This window comes from Anopheles ziemanni, chromosome 3 (assembly GCF_943734765.1).
Source record: "Anopheles ziemanni chromosome 3, idAnoZiCoDA_A2_x.2, whole genome shotgun sequence".
In the NCBI taxonomy this organism is placed as follows: Eukaryota; Metazoa; Arthropoda; class Insecta; order Diptera; family Culicidae; genus Anopheles; species Anopheles ziemanni.
Genome location: NC_080706.1, coordinates 28555819 through 28572182, shown reverse-complemented (window position 1 = coordinate 28572182; position 16364 = coordinate 28555819). Strand labels below are relative to the sequence as shown.

Here is a 16364-nt window from a genome sequence, read left to right as displayed (position 1 = left end):
CTACCAGTACAGCACCCGAATGTGGTCAACCACGCGCGACCTAAAGTAGGTTCCGATAATACCGAAGAAGGTGGCCATTACGGCGCAGGCGACGAGGGCCTGCATGGCACAGTGTACCGCCGGCTGGCCCGGGGCCACATTGTACTGGTGCCGGTGGCGCCGATGGAAGTCCCCACCATAGCCGGATCGGATGTACTTTTCGTCGATCTCGTGCTCGAACGCCGGTATGATCGCAAGATTGACCACCTCCGGCAGGGCGTTGTCATCTTCGGGCCCGGTTACGATCGTTTCTTCTTCACTTTCCTCCTCCTTGATCACGCGAGGCGGTAAGGCCGGGGTCGTCCGTCGGTTGATGTAGAACCGCGATCGACTGAACCCGTTCACGCTGTACCCGGCACGGCGCTGTTCTTCCTCCGCATGGGCCCGATGGCCAGCGAGCCGGTCGTGTGGATGATGATTGTGGTGGTGCTGCGGTCCCCCCGCGGCCCCTTCCGTACCATTGGTGGCCGCTCCGTGGTACAGATTGTGCAGCAGCGACGACAGCAGATTGTTGTTGTTCGTGATGCGCATTTTGTTGGTCGATGTTTCGATATTTGGTATCTTGATCGTGTTCGTCTCCAAGTACTGGTTCTTCCGAATGCCCAGCACCTCCGACAGGGGACGATTGATGAGGAGAGAGTTTTCCTGCCGATCCGACGGGCCGGACACGCCACCATCCAGCGGAACTTCCCGGGCCGGGTCTTCGACGGCACCGTAGAAGTGATTGGTTGGCGTGGTACTGCTCGGCGCGGACGTTGTTGGGGTGCGTACAATACCACCACCCCTCGACATGGGTGTTGTGGAGGTCGCCCAAGGGTACGGTACCACCGTCGGAACACCACCACCACCACCACCACCAACGACCCCGATGGCGGCATTGTTCTCCCGCGAGTCATCTCCTCCCGCCTCCGGCCGGGCCGAGTCGACGATCACATTGTTCTTGATGTTTCTATTAAAACTATCGTAACTATTATCGTAATGTTTATGACTATTATAAATAGTATTATTGGTAATATTTTTAATACTGTTGTTAGTGTTACTGCCACTGCTGCCACCACCGATCGCCCCATCGGTGGTCGCGCTGCCGTTACTATTGTTATTATTGTCGATCAGTTGTAGGATGTCCTTGGCCGTAATGGGCTCGTACTTGTTGCGGAACGTGTCCCCATTGTCGGAGGCACCACGGTACAGCAGGGCCACCTTTCCGTCGGCCGTAATGACCGGGGTGATTTTGTTCTGCCTCTGCTCGACCCCTGCCGTAGCTCCCGCACCCGCCGACGTTCCCTCGCCCGTCTTCGCACCCTTGGCATCTTCGGGCGCTTTCGGTTCCACCTTGTACACGATGCCGACCTTCCCGTTCGGCGTGGAGATGATCTTGATCGAGTCGTTCTTGCGCAGCTTCCGGTTGGTGCCGCCCGCCAGCAACTCTCCCCCCTCGCCCCCGCCGTCATCGTCAAAGTCGTCGAACTTCGACTTGAACCGATGCGGTGCCGACTTGCTCTTGATGTTACTCAGGTAGTCCTGCATCACACTGTCGTCTCCTTCCGGCCGGACTGGCAGGCCTTCCCCCTGGGTCTGTTTCGCCTGCGTTCGCTTTTTCTCCTGCTCGTCCCCGTCCTGCTCGGCACTGTAATCGTCGTAGTAGTCATCATCGTCATCGTCGACGAATCCCGCCTGCCGACGTTTCTCCTCCAGCTCCTCAATGTACCGACGAATGTACTCATTCTGATTGTAGTCTTCGTCCTCGACCAGGTCGTCCTCTTCGGTCGCCTCTTCCAGCTCGTCCTCGCTGAAGAGCGGTTTCTCCTTCATCTCCTCGAGCTGACTCATCAGCTTCCGGAAGTCGTCCGCGTTGGCGGTGGTGCCGTTCAATTCCACCGCCGCCGGTCGACCACCGATCGGGACAACGGTTAGCGATGGCGCCGGGGCGGGCGCATCGTTCTGCATCATCTCGCCGTCGTCTGCGTCGTCGTATGCGATCGCAAAGTTGATCCACTTATTGCTAGGGCTACTGTTGGGAGTAGTGTTTAAATTAGTTTCACTTAACCTAGATGCTCGTAATTCTACGGGGCCACTTTGCTGGCCGTCGGTGCCACTGTTGCCCGTGGCCGTCGTTTCTGCTACTTTCTGCACAGATATTATTAATGGTGGTGTTGTTGGGTGGGTAGTCGCGTCTTGCAGTCAGTAGCATTTCTTCGTACAGTGGCACTTTCGTACAATATCGAGCTGCTTTACATACTTGTTGTTGTTGCTGCACACCATGCGTACCTGAAACAATTCGAAACCATATAAACATAAACTCCCTAGCCTAGTTCCCCTCTCACATCGCGCTTACCTTCCTTCGGCGTACGACTTTGGCTGCGCAGCACTGATTGCCGCAGCCGCCGACGCACTTGGCGTACTTGAGCGGTTGCCTCGAGCGGCAATCGTTTTCGGTGTAATACTCGCGCACCTGCTCCTTGCGGCAGGTGGAGGCGGCTAGAGGGCATGATGAAAGACACGATATAGTATGAGATATTGATGGACACGGTGTGGTTTAGAAAATTATCCGACCAAACCTACAAAAGCATGCAATTTCAAAAACCTACTCTTCCGTTGTATCGGAATTTTGAAATGTTTTAATATGGCAACCAAATAAAAACTTCAAAAAAGCATTGCCGCTTAACATGCATTATGATAAATTAAAAACTGTTTGTAAGTGTTTGTTTTTTTCTACAAAATGTGACAAAATTAAACGAAAACCAGTTTTTACGGAAAGAGTAAATTACAATTTTTTTTAAAAAACACACAATTTGTATTAAACAATAGTTTGCATTTAAAATTAACTGGTTTTCTTGTTGTTTGAAAAACAAAATAAACAAGGCACAAACATTAGTTGGTCTGATTAGTTTGCGAAGAAAAAACAAATCGATTGGTAAAAGTATATCAAAAAATTGTTGCTATACCGGAAGAGGAAGTTTTGAACGGGTCCTCGTCGATCACTAGCGATACGGATCCCTCACCTTGGTCACAGAACTTGCCCTTGGTGCCCTTCTTGCACTTGCAGGTGTAGCCACCCTTACCGTTGGGCACGCACTTGCCTCCCCGCTTGCACTGATGGTTCTCGCAAGGATTCACCTTAAAAGAGGATTGAGATTGATGTTAGCGATGCTCTACGAATTTCCAATCGTTACCAGTTCATACTTACTTCTTTTAGAATCACGGGACTCTCTCGGATAAAATCGTCATCCATTTCGCTTTCATTGTCCTGATCGAGTATGGCACAGCCGGGCGTGATCTTCTGCTGCCGGGCGGCGTTCAAAAAGTCCACCTGCTTGTGGTTGATCCAAACCTCCTTCATGCAGCCCTTGAAGCTGGTCAAGTTACGTAGGTGCCACTGCTTGTACGCCTGCTGACCCGGTTCCGCCGGCAAACCGCCCAAGTACATCGGACTCGTTAGCTTCAGATAGTCCTTCGAGCCCTCGTTGATGATCGACCGCGCGAGTCCGCGATCGACCCGAAGGGTGAAGTTTTTCTTGATGGCTAGCAGCTCCACCGAATGGTACTTGCCGTCAGCAACCATCTCGAAGCTGTACATTGTGGACACGGGATCATTACCGACGTCGTAGCTAACCCGAATGCGCCCGTTGAACAGTTCCACGGCAAGATGCTCGTTGTGTCCATCGTACATCAGTACCCCGTTCTGTTGCGTACTGCTGAACACGATCGTCACGTTCGCTTCCGGTTTGGTGCGCAGCGGTTCTAGCTCGACGAACGAATTGTTGTGCAAGAACGTAAGGCTCGTTAGATACTCGCACCGTTTGCCCGAATACCCCGGGCTACACTTGCACACATAGTCCGCACTGGATGGGTCCGGTTGGAAGCAAACGCCGAACTTACACTCGTGCTGCTGGCACGGTGAAGTTTGCGGGTACATCATGGCCACCATCGGTGCACCTTCGCAGAACTTGCCGGTAAACTCGTTCGGGCACTCGCACGTGTAATCGTTAATACCATCCACACACGTACCACCGTTCTGGCACATGTGGTTCACACAATCGTCGATATTGTCCGAACAGTTGACACCTCGGTAGCCTGGCAAACACTCGCAGCTGTAGTGCGTCGTGTGATCAACGCACTTGGCCCCATTCTGGCACGGGTTAAAGTCTTTGCCGCAGAACTCAATCTTGCTCTCGCAGTACTCCCCGGTGAAGCTCGGTGCGCACGAGCAGCTGTACGAGTTGACCCCGTCCACGCAGGTTCCATTGTTCTGGCACTTGTGGCCGGCGCAATCGTCGTTGTTCACCTCGCACCGCGAACCGGAGTATCCGCTCAGGCACTGGCAGCTGAATCGTCCCTCCTCCAGCACCGTGCAGGTTCCGTTATTGCGGCACGGGTTTCCGTAGCACGCGTCGATCATAAACTCGCAGTGCGCCCCGTGGTAGCCCGGTTTGCATTTGCATTCGTACTGCCGCTCCGGGAGCGCACTGCATACGGCATCGTTTTTGCACGGGAACGTGTAGCAAGCGTCGCACTTGGAGAGGATCTCGTTGCTGACCTTACCCGAGCACACAAACTGACTGGCGGGCGTGGAGAGGATCAGCTTATCTTTCATCGGGTCCGGTTCGGCGCAACGGGCAATACCCGGCTCGACGTAGTCCCGCTTGACCCACTCCGAGAGCCACCGCAGGGAACAGTCGCAATAGAGGGGATTACTTCCAAGGGCACTGCAACGAAAACCACAATTGCGCCATTGAATAAATGCTTTCTTTGGTAATAGCAACGTTATGCCAAGCTTACATGTGCGTGATGGACTGTAGGTCGTTGAATGTGCCCTCCGGAATCATCGAAATTTGGTTGCCGTGCAGGGAAAGGACTTTGAGATTCGTCAGCCCGGACAGGGCGTGCTGTTGAACACACTGGAGATTGTTGTAGCTTATGATCCTGCAATGCGTAAATCAAAAAGTTTGATTAAAATCCATCGTTTCTTCGTGACCCTTCCCATGAAGGTACTTACAGCGTGGAAAGTTTGCTCAAATTAGCAAAGGTGTGGTTAGAAAGGATACCAATTTTATTGTTACTCAAATCCCTGCGGAAAACAAGATATGTTTGGTTGGTTGAAATGAAACTCAGAATCCGTCAAGCAAACGTGCCGTGTATCGTTAAACTTACAGCCTGGTCAAAGCCTTCAGATGATTGATCCGATTCGAGTGTATCATTGAGATTTCGTTCGACTCCAGGTACAGTTCGGTCGTTTCGGCCGGGATGGATTTAGGGATTTCCTTCAGCTTGTTGCGGGAGCATCGTACGACCGTGCCGGTGCAGGTGCAGGACGGTGGGCAGTAGCCTTCCCCGAGGCAGCCCTGATCCATGTCCGATGAACATTTGAAATCGAAGTGTGGTAAATCTTTGATCGGAACATCGCGCACCTTTGAGGGAAATGTGCAGCGAGCCGGTGGTCCGTTCAGTTGCTTTTTGCGCAACCAATCCGAGAACCAGGCCAGATGGCAGTTACACCGGAAGGGATTCGAGGCGAGATTGCTGTAACGGAAAGGGATGTGTTCATTATTTTTCATTCCTTAAAATCATCTCCTTCCTACGTACAGCTGTGTCAGTGAGGTCAAAAAGTCAAACGATCCGGGCATCACGCAGCTAATGATGTTATCGTACAGCGATCTGAAGAGGAAAGAACAATTATAAAGCACTCCACCCCTAGACATACCAGTCCACCCAACTTACAAAGTCTTCAAGTGGTGCAGCCCCAGGAACATCTTGTTGTGCACTTCGGCGATTTTGTTCTCGCTCAGGAACAACTCCTGAATTTTCGTTGCCCCCTCGAACGCGTTCGGTTCGATGCCGGATATTTGATTCCGCCGAAGGTCCAGCTTGGCCAGGTTCGGCAACCGACCGAACAGACCGTCCGACTTAATGCGATTAAGCTCATTATCGTTCAGCAACCTGGAAGCGATGTTCGGTGATCGGTTTCGTTAGAAAAGGATTTTGGAGAAAAACGAGACGAGTAAGACAGCCTCCCGTTACGTTTGGCTTCACACTTACAGTTCCGTTGTGTAGAGTGGAATATCCCGTGGAATTTCCTTCAAACCGCGCGCCGAACAGTCCACCGTCGTCCGATCGCAATGGCAGGCCGCCGGGCACTCCTGGTCCATGCGGCACTCGCCGGCATTTTTCATCTTACTAAAGTCCTCCGTGCCTATGGGAGTGTTTTTGCAGGGAGAGATTTAAAGTATTTTAATCCGATTTAGCACTTGCAGCATTTAAGGCATACACCGTTCTAATGGAACCTACATTTAAACTTTTCATCCTTCAACGCATCGATCCGGCGCCGTTGCATCCGCTTGGGCGCATCGCACTTGGCCCCGCTGGTTTCGATCGGGTTCTTGTGCAAATAGTCGCCCAGCCAGCGGAGATTGCAATCGCAGATGAACGGGTTGCGTGCCAAGTGTCTGTAAAAAAACGAATCAATTGGGGTTAGTGCATGTTAAACGGTGCCGACTTGAGACGGTTTAATCCTTAAGCGGGGAAGCAGTAAATTAAGACGACAAACAACAATGGTCTCTTGGGTTTTGCTTTGCCGAATCCGCCGCACAAGGAACCGTACTGGCCGCACTATAGCTATTTTTTGTCGCTCGGTGCCATTACTTTTACGTGCATAAAAATACTTACAGCGTTTGGATGCTCCGCAAGTAGTCGAACGTGCCGTTGGCCAGCGTCTGAATGTTGTTATCGTACAGCGACAACAGGCTCAGACTATGCAAATCCTTAAAAGCGTCCCTTCGCACGCAGCTGATTTCGTTCGCGTTCAGCAGCAGCAGCTGGAGTGAGGTTAATCCTTTGAAAACGCTCGCCGGTAAATCCTTGATTTTATTACCATAAAGAACGCTGTAACGGCAAACCCACAAGAAAGTGCGCAATGGGTGAGTCAAACGGCTAAGATAGCGGGTTACAATTTCTTGGGAGCGACCAAAAAACGGTCCCACACTGTCATTTGCCTACGAATGGCTTTGTGCCACGGGGTTTTCTTATATATTGCGGGCAGCTTAGGCGTTGGAGCCCTTACTGCTTACTTATGATAAGAATTTTTCCAGTCCCCCTTTTTTTCGGTTCGGTCGGTTTGGGCTAAATATTTTAATACCCTCCTCCGCCGGCAAGAAATACGGTCCGAGGATAGTCCCCACAGCATACTTACAGTGACGTGAGGGACTTCAGTCCACTGAAGGCGTCGTAGGCTACCCGCGAAATGTTATTGTTCGACAAGTCGATCCGCTTAAGGCGCCGGTGGTTGGCGAACGCCTTCGGTGGAATCTCGGTGATGTAGTTCTGCTCGAGCCGGCTGTAAAAATATTTGGATTACATATTAATGTTTTTCGGGCTCTCTCGAGGCGCTCGCGCACCTCCGTGGCCGATAAAGTATACGTACAGCTCCGTGGTGTCTTCCGGCAGCATCGACGGGACGGTGGTGAGACTTTTCTCCCGGCAGTCCACGATGCCGTCGGCGCAGCGGCACGGATGCGGGCAAAGGCTGCGGCCACCGCATTCCATCGGCGCGTTTTCCGTCAGTCCTGCGGATGGGATTTGGAGGAGGAGGTAAAAACGACATTACAATAATGTTGTTACAAAAGGAGAGAGCAATTTAATGGATTGCATTATTTTTTAATGCGCCTTAAAGAAAGACAAATTTCAAGTCGCTGTAGGAGGAAAACATTCTTTGAAATAATCTTCCCGGTTTTCAAATGTGTTTGGTTGGTTGTGTGCTCTACTGGATTAAAAGAAAAGGATATTTTATATTTGACGACATTTGTTTTCTTATACATTTCCCAAATGTTTTAAATCTCTCGATTTAACTCGTTGTTGATGCTATATGTGATTGAGTAGCAACACAGATTTTTCCGTTTTCTTTTCTCGTATATTAAAATCATGAAAAAACGGCACATAAAACCAAAAGAAGCGACCGGGACATTATACATCAAGCCACATACAAATGTTATGTATTTTCCTTGGCTGGGTAAAATACCAAACGCAATAAGAATCAATATAAAAACGAATGAGCTACGTGTTCTACAAGTTGTTGAGAATAAAATTGAACGGATTGAAACCAATGATGTAAAACATGTTTCCCATAACCATCCTATCCACAAGACATACAGCCAGCTTCTTCCATGTGTAACCGACAGTATGCGTCTAGACAAGAGTGCTAGAACAAGTCGGTCGTAGCGTTCGACGGATTCGGTTGAATGGGCGATTATTTTTCCAGTAATTTGATTTTATTGATCCAAACGCACATGTATCTGTGTGAAAATAGAAATAAAAATCAAGTTCTAGTCCCACTCCAGGAACATGGCACGAACGGGGCCGCTCCTTTCATCTCTGCACGCTGCACAAAGTGTGAAAATGCAAACCCACCCACCAGAGTGTGTCGAAAATGGACGCGTTAACAAAAGTTCTGCCTCGGGACGTTGTTGGACGCCTAGGTGGCATAAATTAACATTTACATATTCATGAGTGTCACGTACGTAGGAAGTGTTTCCAATCGTGCGATGGTACGTTACCCGGCCACGTAATGCCCACCCACCTCGAACACCAGCATGGGTGAGGCTCGGAAAATGAGTCCTGCTCCGTCTGCGAGGTGTGATGGTCAGCGGGAGGTAGACGACCGGACAGTCCGCTTGAAGCCGAGATTGCGTTCCGGTGTCGGAGCCCGAAATTTCACCGGAGGGATGAAGAGACGGCCGGGAGGGATGGCCACGTTTCCGCGGTTTTTACAAGCGGCGTTGGTGTGCCGTTGATGATAGCTACCGATGGTGGTGAGCACATGAGGTTTATGAGTTTTCCTTCCGGAGGTGGGATGATGGTTTTCCCGGAAACACGTCGACGCGTACGAGGAAAATTGATGTACACCGCATCGGGTCGGACGCTCGGGAGCCTATTTTCCCGAGCCAAAAATCTACGTGTGTGACCTGCTTTTAAAGGCGCACCGTTTGAAACGTCCATTGCAGAGTGAGCCATGCCATTTTGTGGCAGATTTGATTGGGCAATCCACCGGAGGATTTTTATTTCCTTTTCCAGGTCATTTATGTCGCAAACGCGGGAGGTGAACGGTTTTTTATTCGTGCCATGTTAGTGCTACTACTTTTGAATGCAATTTTCAACTCCGTGTGACACGATGCACAAAAGCGACAGAAAAAAACAACTCGACAACTTCATTAGAATGCGGGTGCAAAATAAATTACTGTCCCAGCACGTTTGATATGGTTTTGCGCCAACTGCGGACGTGTTAGGAAAATTCGTTGCAGCACAACACGGCATTATAATTATGAGCATGCAGTGGAAAAAAACCTAGCACTTAATGAGTGCCAGATTTTGTGTCCACTCACAGTTCAAACATGGCAATTTGCCAAGAGGCGTACGGAAAATTAGCTCAGGGTATTTAAAATTGCTCACGCATCTGAAAACTGCCCTATGCTACGTGAAATTTTGTATTCATATCCAGCACCACGTCAGGCACATGCTCGCTGACCGTGACACCGAGCTCACGGCCCCGAAGGAACGTGAGTTGACCTCCGGAGGGATCACATTTCTTCCCGAGAAGGAAGTGTGTTCACCAAACCACAATTCATGTCGAAAATTTATTGGAGTGTGTATGAGATAATGGAAGAAGAAATGAAGGAATAAATTCCATCACGATGCGCTTCATTGCACGACGGTGAGCTCCGAGTACGACTCATTTCACAAAACCACCGAAATGCCATGTATGTTTGTGGCCACTCGAGCGAAGATCTTTCGTGTTTGTTCCCGTGGAGACAATCGATACATCGAAGGAGCAATTTAACAAATATGCAAATCACTTGCAATTCACAATCGTGGGATTTGTAATGAAAGCTACATGGTGTTTCTGACTCTTCTCCTATCACTGCTTCATTGATTGGTTTCGGATGGAGTATTGGGATGCGATGGAAAAGACAAAAGGTTGAAGGAGAATGTCGTATCGGAAGCTTCGGGGAGCATGAAGCAGGAAAATAGTTAATGGGAATGTCGTTCGCATCACTGAGGAAGGGCTTTGTTGCTGCTCCAAGGCCGCTCCCAGATTGTCCCATTCTTGACGGACCGAAGGCACGAATTTGATGTTTTTGCCCTACCTTGCCATTCCCATAGACGGTACCAAGCAAAGCTCTTCGCGTGCATCAAAAAGGGAGTTCCGGCATGTTACAGTGAAGTTTGTGATATTGGTCGATACTTGTTCCGCGGGGAAAATAATCGAGTTACATCGTGCAAACACACTCGGTGGATTGTTTATCCATTGGAACATTTCACGTACAACACTGTACCAAAGAACACGGCCTCTGTCCAACGTCGACTTCTACCGGGAGGGTGCATCCAACTTACCGGAACATTTGAACTCCTGCTCGTGCAGGTCCGCCACGTTCTGGCCCTTGAGCTGGCTGGGCGAGTGGCACCGGGTGTACGGGGCCAGGCGGGATGCATTCTTCAGGTAGCGGGCCAGCCAGGAAAGATGACAATCGCACGCAAATGGGTTCTCCGAAAGGCGCAACGCTCGAAGGCGCGGCATTCCGGCGAACATGTCGCGCGGAAGCGTGGTAATGTTGTTGTTGTTCAGTGTCCTGCCGAAGGGGAAAAAGGGGAGACGTCCATCGTGGTTGGACGGTGGAAAAAGTCAGGTGTGAGAGTTAATTTATTTCGTTGAAATTAAGTCCTGGTGGTCGCTGCCCGCACGTCGGAAACAATGTTCATCGCACGGTGGACTTTTCCCGGTGGTACTTACAGAATTTCTAGCTCGGTCAGCCCTTTCACGGCACCTTCGTCCAGGCAGGTGATTTGATTGTTGTCCAGTTGTAGGCTGCGAAGGGCCGGTGCTCCTTTGAACGCACGCTTCGGTACGGCGGAGATGGCATTGTGTGAAAGGTCCCTGAAAAACGTCAAGTCATCGTTAATTTCATTTCGTTCGGTTTGAGGACAAATATAATACTGTTTTTCTAGTAGACATTTGAGTAGTATGCAATAGACATCAATTTCATTCATATGACGATTCTCAATGGATTATTTTTTTAACTTTCCAATTATGGTTTATTGTTTAGTGTTTCGTTTTTGTGTTTTCAATGGCTGCATTCATGTAGTGGCTAAGGAAAACTAATAATATAATATTTATTTTGAAACCACATCGGGGAAAAATATACTCTATAAATTGCTTTTTCAAAAACTTATAAAAATGAAGATGCTAGAACTAACATTCATTAACACACAACTCAACCAAAAGTAAACCATGTTCAAAGCATTCGTGAGCATGGATGAAAGCTATAATAAAATGTAAAAATCTATAAACAGAAAACGAACAAATGATGATAATTAGTAAAACATTCATTGCCATGTAGGAAACGTAAATCATGCAAAGCCTAAACGAATCGCCGTTCTAATGGTGGAAGTGGGAGCGATCAGAAGATCTCTAAAACAGAAACGGTTCGAAAGCAAAACAAACCGATAAATCTTTAACGACAGTGAACGTGCATGGAGAAATCAACAAATTTGCCGTCTTTGAAGCAGAGTAAGAAAACAAAACATCTGTTTATAGTTTTTTTTGGGCCATTAGGCACACTCTTGGAATTGAAAGCTTATAAGAATGGGTATTGGACGGTTAGACAACGCCTCATGGGGAAGGTTTTTGTGCAAAACAACACAAAATCGAACAACGAAACGTAAACGATTCAACACATCTGAAACGAAAACAAATCACTACATTCTACTACTTACAATCGTAATAAATTAGCGGCACTGGATAAAAAATTATCAGGTATTGATTTTAAGCGATTGCTATTAAGTCGTCTGAAAATAAAGGAAACAAACATAAGATAACAATAATTATAATAATGATGAAATAACCATAACACAAAATAGTGTGTGGGGTGAGTAGATTTTAATCTTGGAATGTTGCCGTGAAGCTGTGTTGTGTCTAAAGGCAGGATAAGCTGCGAAAATGAATCGAAGCGGAATTGAGGGTGAGCATATCGAAACTTAATTAAAAATGTGTCGCATTTCGAAACACGCCTTCTGTTGACTGTTCGCATGCTCGATAATGTTCGGTCCGGAGGGTTTTTGTCTTATGCTGACACAGCAACGATTATTTCCGTGTCAGAATCGAAGCCTACGAGGACGAAGGCAAATGTTGTTGGGGAGCGAGACTTCAAGCCGGACTTGGCAGAAACGTTGTTCCAGCTACACCAGCCCAAGAATGAAGGAAGGCGTGATCAATTACGTCAAGTCGATCGGTTCGATGTAGGATAACGAGAGTCATCGGATAATTAACGGAAATCGATTTCCAATCGAGATGCAAACCCGCTGCCTTCCGAGGGGTTCTCGCGGATCGGATCAGGAGGGTTCGAAAGTGAGGGGAAATGACAGAAACTGGCCACCAGCGTTGCCTCCAAAGGGGGCCTTTTAACGAGCGACCGGACGTAAGCCAACCTTCCCTCGCTATTTTGTGTCTAGAGGGAGGAAAAATGGAGAAAATCTTCTTCCGTTCTGCAAGCTGTTTATTTTTCTGTTGTAAAAGATTTTGGTTTTTGTTTGATTCTGTATTTTACGTCGTTTTTATGACACAATCAAGTGGCACTCAAAACGTGGCTCCGGTTAGTAATGATTAAAATTTCATTATACTGAACCACACCTACAGGAGCTGGAGAATCTTTGAACACATGCAACCTACTAAAAACATCATTTAGGAACATAAACAGTAAATCTTTTCGGTCATATGACCCAAGGCAATATTACATGATATTTACACCACATTGTGTGCATAAATTATTGCTTTCCATCGGCATCTTAGAAGAGGATATATTTGAATGGCTTACGCAAAAAGCAGCAGACAAATAAAAATCACTTCATCAAACGGGTTGAAAATATAAAAGCTTTACAAATTAGCCATTGGTCGACGTGTGGGCAATAATAACTCAATCGATTTTATTCTCGATTGCAAAACCCTTGACGTAAAACAGTTGTAAATTATCCTCCATTTGGTGAATTGCGCATAAATTAATACTAAGAAGGGTGCCGTCGGTTTGGGAATGAAATGAGATTGGAATAGCATGTTTTGGACGATTTTTTAAATTTTGCTGAAGGCCTTGTCAATGGAATGTCAAGATAGTGACAAATAACAAACATACAAAAAAGGGGATTCGAAAAAAAACTCACTCGTTCGCGGATCTAGCGGATGCAAAAAAGAAAAAGCTTCCCGATTTCTGTCAAAACAGATGATAGCTTCTCCCGCTGCGATCTTGTAGGAGTGAAATGTAGCTAAACGAGCTGAGTGATAAATAACAACAAAATTTGCATACGGAACACCGAAGTATCGGAACCGCCATAAAGCAACCTGATTGACTGCGACAGGGAGCGTTAGCATTGCGACAGGTGATTTGATGCCGCCTGTCAGTTAACACATGTTGTGGGACTTCTTTTTGCGGTTCCTTTTAAAATGTTGACTCGCGCGCTCGTGCGATTTGCGCGTGGCAAAAGATTTGGTTGTCATGTGAGTGTCAAAAGCAGTTCCTTTTCATTTTGGTTTACTTTCTAACACACGTCAGAAGTTACCCTAACGTACGGTTTTGTTTGTAGACGAGTGGTGTGATTTTGATGGTAATTTGCATAAGACGAGGGGGCGAGATTCCTTTCTCAAAGTTCCGTGTTAGGTTAGGGAGGCTTCCAATCGAAAATATTGAATGGGCCCAAGGGGAACTAATTTGTCACGAGATTTCAAAGAAACAAAAACGAAAACTGTTTACTTACAATCGCTCCAGTGATATCAGATCGTGCAGGGCATCCTTCTCGATGTTGTAGATATGGTTGTCTGTTAACTGCCTGCAGATTTATAAAATCAAGAAAAGAAAGAGAAAAATGTTTAAAGTTAGACGAGCGTCTTGAACAATATTCCTAATGCTTCTCGAAGTCAATTAAGAGATAAAATAAATAAGATAAAATGAGATAAATAAGGAATGAGTGATACTCATGAGTAAAAGATAAAGTTACACAATACGGATAAAACTTCAAATACATCTTCTAGAGTTTATCTTTGGAAAAATCGTGATAAGAACTTAAACTGGAGTGTATTTTATATCAGTGACATTGAATTGTCAGTAAACATGTTTTTAATACGATATGAAAAAAGAAACTATATATTGGTTGATGAATTATCGAAACATAAAATCCAAAAATATTTCAAAACAAAAAACACACGAACCGTTTTTGAATGGCGAAAGCGGTGGCTAATTAAATTCGTCGCCAGAAAGATATCGATTCCCTATGGAAGCAAGCGCGAATGGTAGCCGTATCGTATTTGAATAATAAATTAATTGAAATTTAATCCACCGCAACCGTCGGTCGATGGTTGTGATCATTCCGTGCGATATCGATCGTTCGATTGGGGCGTGAGATAGTCCAGGCACCGGAAGAGGTTATCTGTTAAGTGACCGTTTCATTTTTGATATATGCGGTTTTCGCTTCGCTTCAGCGTGGTGTGAAACGGATTATTCATTTCCGGCGACGGGGGAAAAAAATACTCGCTACTCTAGAGATAGAAATGAACCAGTTCCATTTTAGCAGTTGATTACGGAGGTGTCACGCGGTTATCACCACATGCTGTGCAGGTTGGTGATGAACTCTCATTAAAGCGTCGACCGTCTACGGAATTGGCAGTAAACCTTTCTAGAGTATCACGTTATTCAGCCCAGCGGCTGTAAGGTGAGGTTTCGTAATTACTTAAAACCCTCCAAAAACCAAGAGGACAGGATCCAATCCCAACGGCCATTCGTATGCAGCATGTAACATGTTCGCTGGAGCGGTTTGAAATATCTCATATTCCACTTATGCAAATTAATGACCCAACCGACACAATGCATCGCCGGTTTCGGAGCAGCTCAGATGGGTAAGGGAAAGTGGGACAATTGTTTTATGGGGGATTTGTAAGCATTTTGACTAAAGTCCAGCATTGGTTGTTTATGCGGTCCCGATGAGGGATCGTCCGTCTCCCGCTGGGAGATGAACTAGTAAAATGCATCACACCATCTACACGGCTTCACGATGAACTGACGTTGCCGGACCGCGCGATCGTCTGTTTAAATCGATGAAAGTTAGGAAATGATTGGGAATCGATTTAAATGATAAACAAATGGGAAGGACATGCTCGGGACAGATCGCTTGAGCTTGGGGTTGAATCTTTAAACCGTTCCCCCAGGGGCTTCGATTTGAATAATGTTATGCTTTAGGGCTCTGTAAACAGGTAAGAGCGTGCCTGTATGCATAAATCACTAGGGACGAGGCAACACAGTGCTGCGAGGCGATTTTATGGTGACACTAAACAGTGTCATTCGAACACGTTGGTCCCCGGAGCGTCATAGACTGGCCGCCTGTTTAGGATTGATTAACACAAGTTGCTAATGATTTAACCACCTCGACTATAGGCTCGGAGTTGCATATTTCCACACCGGATGTCTTTAAACCTTTATTTCTAGCAGGTAGACAACCCAAATCAACCATGAATATTTAAGGTTCAGCGCAATTTGGTTTAGTTTAATGGCTTCCATTTCACCTCATCAGCAGCGCATTGTAGTGCTCCTTGGGCGGTATAGCAAGTATAATAAAATTACAAAAAAAAACCCCAGACCCCTAACTCGGTTAGACTGGTTTAACTGCATGGTGTAACTTCATTTCCGCGAACCGGAGGTCGCTGTTGATCACAACTTCAGATGGCGCCTCTTTGCCATCAGGACCATCATAGCCTATTAAGCAAGCACTTCGCGTAACACTATTAAAAGCCACCGCTTCCGGAAGTGGCGAAAAAGAGCAAGAAGGACATTCTATTAGTGTGTTTTCTCCGCGCGCTCACTTTGCATGCGGGTAAAACTGGCGATGTTCCCGGTTGTGTAGTAATTAGTTTAAAAAAGTGTCGTTCCTCTGTGCATTCTTCACCCTTCGTGAGTGGGAAAGTAAAACACTACGCCAACACTCATCTAGTTTAGTTGATAGTTCGTGTCGTTTGAAGGGGGGAAATTTTGGGGTTTTATTTAATTACCGCAAGACGCAACCGGGAGAGGCAACCGACACTGGTAAAAGGCGTTTGTGCATCTTCGGTGTTGGCTTCGGCGAGAAACTTACGTATGGAGTATGTTAAAGGGGAAACGTTACTTACAGTATTCGCAGTTTCGCCAATCCTTGCAAGTCCGACTCGTAGATGACACTTATGTTGTTGCCTTGCAGATCCCTGGAAAGGAGAAAACAAGACAAGAAAAAGTAATTAGTAGAGTTTCAAATGGGAATCGGTTACACTT

General features: G+C 47.0%; 1 protein-coding gene across 1 annotated transcript in view; it reads right to left on the bottom strand.

Annotated features, from left to right (window-relative positions):
* The window catches only part of LOC131284475 (protein slit), a 103210-nt gene continuing 86846 nt past the window's right edge, over nucleotides 1–16364 (bottom strand). The window contains 19 exon segments of the mRNA XM_058313335.1: nucleotides 1–2307; nucleotides 2375–2517; nucleotides 2985–3156; nucleotides 3227–4745; nucleotides 4819–4962; nucleotides 5036–5107; nucleotides 5191–5559; nucleotides 5623–5694; nucleotides 5758–5976; nucleotides 6076–6229; nucleotides 6325–6482; nucleotides 6703–6918; nucleotides 7226–7369; nucleotides 7457–7598; nucleotides 10420–10655; nucleotides 10817–10960; nucleotides 11800–11871; nucleotides 13828–13899; nucleotides 16226–16297. Of these exon segments, the coding sequence (XP_058169318.1) occupies nucleotides 1–2307; nucleotides 2375–2517; nucleotides 2985–3156; nucleotides 3227–4745; nucleotides 4819–4962; nucleotides 5036–5107; nucleotides 5191–5559; nucleotides 5623–5694; nucleotides 5758–5976; nucleotides 6076–6229; nucleotides 6325–6482; nucleotides 6703–6918; nucleotides 7226–7369; nucleotides 7457–7598; nucleotides 10420–10655; nucleotides 10817–10960; nucleotides 11800–11871; nucleotides 13828–13899; nucleotides 16226–16297 (6427 nt within the window).